The sequence below is a fragment of the Rhagoletis pomonella genome, unplaced genomic scaffold (genome assembly GCF_013731165.1).
Source record: "Rhagoletis pomonella isolate Grant_MI unplaced genomic scaffold, Rhpom_1.0 Rhpom_scaffold_04838, whole genome shotgun sequence".
Classification (NCBI taxonomy): Eukaryota; Metazoa; Arthropoda; class Insecta; order Diptera; family Tephritidae; genus Rhagoletis; species Rhagoletis pomonella.
The window spans coordinates 6,541-14,184 of NW_023463386.1; the positions used below are offsets into that span (position 1 = coordinate 6,541).

At 37.0% G+C, this 7,644-nt stretch overlaps 1 protein-coding gene across 1 annotated transcript; it reads right to left on the reverse strand.

Moving 5' to 3' along the window:
* Positions 1-5,142: 5,142 nt before the first annotated feature.
* Positions 5,143-6,262, reverse strand: LOC118754881 (NADH dehydrogenase [ubiquinone] 1 beta subcomplex subunit 10-like; the record flags this gene model as incomplete). Its single annotated transcript, XM_036489754.1, is given in 4 exon segments — positions 5,143-5,446; positions 5,519-5,794; positions 6,005-6,092; positions 6,153-6,262. Coding segments are annotated over 3 exon segments (504 nt in total). The 3' UTR covers positions 5,143-5,300.
* Between the last annotated feature and the right edge of the window lie 1,382 nt (positions 6,263-7,644).

The following is a 7,644-nucleotide window of genomic DNA, read 5'->3' on the forward strand; positions in this document are numbered from 1 at the left end:
AGCCTAATAGCAGTTCGTGCTGCGACAATTCTGTATGCAATATCCGCAGTGTAGGTGTGGTTCCTAATGCTCCGCTAATTCCTGTTTACAAGTGTAGCCTTCTCTAGTTAGTTCCACAACACAAGGGCTCACTGAACAATATAGGCTTGAATCTAGTTTCCTAGAGCTAATGAATTAATTTGGGCGAGAGACCCCACCGATAGCTCCCCTACAGCCGCCGTTGATCGCCCACCTAATTATCTGGTTCAGGTAACCATGAGCCAGATCAAAAAGGATGTATAGAAATCGTCCCTGAACCAAAAGTTCCGCATCATCTACATAAACGATCACCCGACAGCCCATCTAAAAGGTCGTTTACAACCACAATCCATAGCAGGGGAGAGATAACACCGCCTTGTGGCTTCATCTGCCTCGGGAGACACGCACTACACTCGCTCAACTTCGCTCCGGCTACTGCAGCAGGTTAAACTCCTACCTGAGTAGGTTGAATGAGGATGTGCCGAACGAATGTCCGGCATGCGGAGAGATCCCACATGACTCGAACCATCTCTTCGCATGCCCGGAAAACCCGACAACCCTAACGGCCCTGTCCCTGTGGACAGATCCCACAGAAGCTGCACGCTTCCTAGGGTTGCCGTTAGTGGAACTTGACGACAACGACTGAGATACCAACCGATCTGGGCGGGGTTGTTGTAGCCGCTACAACAACAACAACCGCCTTGTGGAGTGCGCCTATTGACTCAGCACTGAGTGTAGACGCACCCCCACTCCGCCGCGACACTTCTGTCACGAAGTAAGCTGTAGATAAGCCTTATTAGTTTGGTTTCAACCCCCAGATTATGAATATACTTGACTATTGCCTCTGGAGTGACATTGTTGAAAGCCCCATCGATATCGAAGAAGGCCCCTACTGCATAATCTTCATGCGTAAAGCCTTCCTCTTACCACTTTACCAATGTGTGCAGGGCGGTATTCACCGTCCTTTTCTTGCAATAAGCATATTACGCTCTTAAAAGATAGTCACGAGGAATTGCGTTCTTTCGTACAGGTCTACAGTCTCTCTAACGTTTTTAGCAACAACGAAGAGACTGATAGGCCTGAAATACCTAGGGGAAACATGAGATCCTTTTCCGGACTTCGGGATGAACGGAACACTGACTACCCTCGAAGCCTTTGGGATGTACCCGGTCCTCACGCAGTTCGCATAAATAGGAGCCAACCAACCAATTGCACGACACCTTCAGAGTCCTTTGCAGCTGCCCAGGTATGATACTGTACTTCAGAAAGAAGTACGGTTGGTCACATTAAGCAAGACACATATCTTCCCAACAAGCATTTCAGTAAATGTTTTTAAAAATAACTTAAAGTAATTTTGCTATAATAAGCGTTAAATGCGCATTTTTAATATTAAGCTTATTAAAAGTTTCTTCAAATAAACCTTTAATAAGTTTTGGGAGCGAATGTTTATAAATAACTTAAACTTATAAATGAAATGCAAATGCCAACCATGGTACAATAAAAACAGGTAGAAGCCAAATTGACATCAAACCTACAAAAGTCAAAGTTTTCGGGAGAGTAAAAATAAAAATGAGCATGTGTAAGGAAAAATAAAAAAAATTACATTTCGCTGGTTGACGTTTTTAAGTAAATTTGAAGTTTTGTATTTATTTATTTATTTTCTTTAGTTAAAATTTGTTAATTTGTATGTTCTTTTCTATTTTTTTTATACATTGAAAGTTTATATTTATAGTACCTGTTTTAATTTTGTATAATATACAAATGTATGTATAAAGCGATATATGTACTAGGCATAACGTTGGGCAATCAATAAAACAACGGAACACAAATAAGCGCGATCATTTATTAAGCTTTCACAACTTGATTTATGAGTTGCAGTGTTGTTGGAAGGACTTTCCGGCATAAGGGTCATAGGAAGAGCACTTGGCATCAAACGTGCCTTTCCTGTACCTCCCGGTGCATTTATGAAATCTGCTGCTTTAAAATGCTTAACGCACAGCAAGGCATTTCGCTGCAGCTCTACCCCACAGCTGCTTTCCCAACGCTCCTTACGCCGAGGGCATTGAGGCACGTTAAAAAAATTAGTGATGTCTGCATTATATTTAACACCACATAAAAAACAACGCTTCAGGTGCTGCATTTTTAACACATACACTAAGTATAAACCGCACAACACTACAAAAATGCAAATGTTAATTAAAATTTGTTTTTAACGAACATTCAAAAAAAAACAAACGACATGACATTTTAAGCGTAACGAAATATAGGAAATAAAATAAAATCAAGTTGAAGTTTAAAGGTTTGGTTCTCATGAGAGCAACGTCATTTTGGCTTCTACCTGTATTTATGTGCCTTGAATGCCAACGACATGAAGTAGTAAATATAAAATTTTTCAATCGTAAGTGACGTGTTTACGTTTTTTTAAATATATTATTAAAATTAAATAAAACCGATGCGGTAAAAAAAAATCCAATCCAGGACCCGCTGCGCTAATCGGTGGAGCACTCGAGTCTTCAAATGATGAGTTCTCCTTATCCTTTCTTAGTTTAACATTCAATTAAAAATGTATTAAATTTTTTCCAGAAAAGTATATCAATGAGAATGGCGGCGATGAAGCGGAATGTATAGCTGCATCGATGTCGTTTTTCCAATTTGCCAATAACCGCATGTAATTGAAAGCACGCAACAAGATGTAATAATTAACTTTTTTATGCTTAATTTTTGTGTGTTATCGTGAATTTTTATGCTAAAATGTCTATTCCCTATTTATATTTTTGCGACTGTAGATGAGTCCTCCGAAAATTCGCTTTTCGTTTAGTTTCTAGATGTTAAGCAATCTATGTATGAGTTTTTAATGAAATATCTTTAAATAAAGGGTTATTAAAATGTTTATAAAAAGCTTTCTTTTGAAAATTTTTAGTAAGTTTATATTCATACGCTTATAAACAACTTTTTTTGAACCTTTATTATAAGTTTACACTTTTACGCTTATAAAAAGCTTTCTTTTGAACATTTATTACAAGTTTATATTTCTACGCTTATAACCAATGTTCCTTTTCGATTATATTACGCTTACTTTCAAGCGTTTTATAAACAAAAAATCAACGTTTTGTAAGCTTAATGTTTATAATTGAAAACTTGAAAAAACTTTCTTCAAGTTTATTTTGCTTGTTGGGTTGTTTATACCGACACATAAAGCCAAGGCGAATTAATATAAGGTGATAGCAGGAGTACAAAAACAAAAATTTACATGTATTTTGTTTTTGCTTTGGCGGCATAAACTGTGAAAATCTGTAAGAGTGTGTGTAGAAATTCAAACAAAATTTTTCAATTTGATATCGGAAGCCGTGCGGCGAAACACATACACAAAATCAGCTGAGCTAGTAACACCACCTTATATATAAGCTCTGATCCAGTACTCCATGAACTTACATGATTTTACACGAACTTGCAGGAAGTTGCAGGAAAAATGTTCCCGTACTCCAAAATCCTGTAAATGAGAGCGACTTTTGGAGAGTTGTGTAGAGAATGAAGTTGCAAGATTTTACCCGAACTTTTTCTTCTGGTAAAATCATGAAAAGTGTCAAGCAATCACTGGTTGCGTTTTTACAGGAAAAATGGTTTTTTGTTCCCGTACTTTTTGTTGTTACTCACTTTTTACTCTCACTTCAGAGAGTAATTTTGCTGTTTGACAGTTTTACAGGATTTTTCACGAAAAGTATTGGATCAGAGCATTCGCCTTGCATAAAGCACTTTAACCCACTTCGCCGAGATTCAAAACTAAATTTCAATACGCTCGGAAATTCAAAAGTGTAACGAATCTAAACTTGAGAGCTTAGGTGATGAAAGGATTTTATTTCAGACCGAGAATTTTGATGCGAAAATGTCGAAGCAGTTGGACTCTCAGTTGCCAGCAGCTTCTCGTCTCTATTTGAAAGTAAATGGTTCACAACTCAACTTAGTTGAGTCTGAGACAACTCAACTATTTATTGCTATTGCCGTTCACAACTGTTTTCAGTTGACTGTAGCCACTGAAAAAGTCGGAAATTCTATAGAAATTTTGTTATTTTCATAATATTATGTTATTTTAATGATATTAAAATAATGAAAAGCAAAAAAAAATTTTAATCAGTTACGAATTATGTTTTACCGATGAGCCCGAGGATGCTAGTGCTAGACAAATAACAAACAACTACGTTTACAACTTACAACTCAACTATCTTGAAAGTTGTGAATCATAATAGGGGCCTTAATATTTCTTCTGGTCTGGTAAATGGCGCTCGTTGGTGCGTTTTAAGAATAATTGCGAATATTTATGTAATCATGAAAAATGGTATAAAAAACTGCTTCTGGTGGTACAAAAATACGAAGGCAGATGCCGCTTAAGCTGGCGTGGGCCTTCTCTATACCAATAGCCAAGGGCTAACATTGGACTGTGTTGAAATGTCGTTGTCTAAAGTGTTTGAAGTAAGCTCACTTAGCTCTTTCGCGTGCGAAATCGTTGAATTCTTTGCGCATATTAGACTTCGATCCAAAACAGGTTTGGCTAATGCATAGGTGCTTCAGTTCTATGAGCTATTTCGTAGACGCTTGCATGGCAGCACAATGATCCCTCTTAGCGCCAAGGACAAAAACGCACGAAAAGCGATGGTTCACGGCCAGGTGCACTAGCTAAGGTCAAAAAATGAGTATATGGCAAAAAAAAAGTCTGAGGAATTCAATACCTGGACTCGCGAACTTAAAAAATACTTAAAAAAAAAAACTTGAAATTCATTCTTAAAGAATAAACGTGGAAATTTTTGTATATTTAGGAAATGCGTTTTACTATAATGTAGTATTTGTTTTTATAAAATTCTTGCAAACCATTTTTGCCATCTCGCGCAATGTTGTCAAAGGGCGGATTGATGGCGAGTGCGCTTCTTCTGATTTTAATACTAAAAACTGTTAAATTAATTCCATTTTAGCGCCAACTGTTTTTCACGACAATCCTTAGTTCGTTAAAGGGCCGGTAACGACCGCAATCGTTCCTATTGAGTTTTGTTGATGTTAAGAAAAAAATCTAGCCATTTCACATGCATACATAATATATATATAATATATATAATACATAAAAAAAAAACATAATTTAGTCTTAAAAGTAGCATGTTCATTTAATTAATTCATCAAGTATCTGCTCTAGTTTCAATTCAATCTACAAGTTACCATTTACAGATGGTTATATCAACTTAAATAGTTAATATAAATTGGATCCAAATTTTTCCCATGTTATTGTAGCGGCAGGGTTACTCTTCTTCGGCAACAGAGTTTGCTGGCGATTCTTCCGATTTCATACCACTGCCAACAGGTCCATGGCGACGCTCCCAGATCAAACGATGCTTTTGTTTCATATATGCACTTTTAGCATTAGCGTAGCCTCCTAAATCGCCATCTGTAACGAGGCAAAAACAAATCCAAGCATAACGATATATACACATACATATGTTACACAGTGACCACTCACATTTAATAAACCAATTTTCAGCAGCCTTTTCGTATTGCTCCAAAATTGGCTTGCATTTTTTCATGTGATCGGGTGCTTCATACAAAATACAATCTTCAAAGCGTTGGCGTAAGATTGATAGAATTTCATTTTCCACCATTCGATCGCGTCGGAATTGTTGGTCAGCTTCAAAGCGGCAAACAGCATCATCAGTGTAGCATTCATCTATTGTTGGTACTCGACGAAAGCTTTGGTGGTACCACGCTTGTTTCTTTTGATTTGGTTCCACAATCGACTCTGCGAAATAGAAGTCAAACTAGCATTATTTAAAATGTAAACAAACCATTGTACGTAGTGTTTAGGTGCGGTTGAGGTTATGTTATTATGTAATGAAGCGGTCCGGAAACGTAATAATAACACTGGCAATTGGTTTCTCAGTTTACATAGTTTAACTTTTTCCGCCACCCCGTAGACTTTAACTCCTGAGCATTGAATTAGGCCACTTACCTCTGAACCATGTAACTGGCCCATCGATGATGTTGTGAACCGACTGGGAAAACCTTTCCATGGGACTGCGTGGCTCTGGCATTGTTTGCTACAAGTGATAAAAATAAAAAATGGGCTGACTGAAAGAGAATAAGCAAATGTTTATTACTTATTGCTAAAACACAAAATATCACAAAGAATTATGCACTACAAACGGCTGCTGTTTTTAAGTGGGAACAGTAGAAATGGAAAAATATCGATGGCTCTATCGATAGTATCGATGGTTTTTGACTATCGAAAACATCGATGGTTTTGTAAGCACTATCGATAGTTTTCACTCATACATACAATATTAAGTAAAAGTATGTTCACATATAAATATTACCTGAATCAAAGCTCGTTTTTAATCACCCCGTTTACACAGGCAAATTCTCCAATTCTCCGATTATTAGCCGTCAAATTTTTTGTGCTTCTTATTCTTATATCTCAAGGAAAGGTTATGTTTCTTCTCTGTGCCACCGTGATCACTTTGTTCTGCTATATAAAGCAATTTAAATATGTTTTAGCTTGATATTTTATTTAATATACCTTTACAAACCTCTTTTCCTTGCTAGCGTCAAGTTTTGTTCACTTTTACATTTGGCATTTCTCCTCTTCTTCGCAAAAATAATCGCTAAAAGCAGGCTGGACAACGAAAAGTTATCAGTTAAATCTGAGATTATTTTATAATTACAGAATAACAAGAGACGAATTTTTCTAATTACAGATTAGGGAGTTAAGCTCGAAAATGATGATAATCTAGTTATATGTGAACCTAGTATAAGGGGAAAAGCCGGTGGTACCTGCTTCACCTTGTAAATCGGAAGGGACATTTAGCAAAGCAGGGCAAATAATTTCAGAGCGCAGATGCTGCTTGAAGCCAAAAATCGTTGATAAACCTTTGTCCCTTAACAAAAATATGGCCGTATTGTGGCGAATACTGCGGCAACGCGAAGCGAACAACGAGAAATAGGCAGAATGTTCGAGGAATGACGTAGAATGTTCCACAAAGCGAAACGTCAAGTTGGATGAACACTGCGAACAGCGAGAGAAAGAATGAGAACATTCAGAACATTCTAGAGTTGCCATGAGTGCGAGCGCAGGTATATAAGAGCCACCACACAGCGGAGTGAGTGAGTTACAAGTCAGCAAGCTACAAGTAAAGTGAGTTGCGAATAAGCAAGCTATAAGTTTAATTGTGTTAACAAGTTTTGTAAAGCGTTGTAATTGCTTTAACGAGTATTGTAAAGTGTTTTTTTTACGGTATTAGCGAGTATTGTAAATTGTTGTTGTACAATAAAGTTAATTGTGCTCCAATTTGGTCATCGCGAGCATTTTTTTAACAAGGATAATCGTAACAGTACTTAAGCAATTCTGATCTCATTTTCCCATATATGTAATACTTCTATATTGGCAGTAAGCTAACTTCTCAATGTGTTAGCATTCTGAAATCAAAGCGAGACAGTCTAGTACCGTTTTCGTCAATGTATTGTGTACTTGGGTGCCGTTTTCGTATATGTGTTGTGTACATGTTTATTTATAAACGTATGTGTTCCTTTTCTTTCGTACGTGTTCATTACTATATCTGTACTGTAGTGTTTTCGGACGGTACTAGCTCGTAC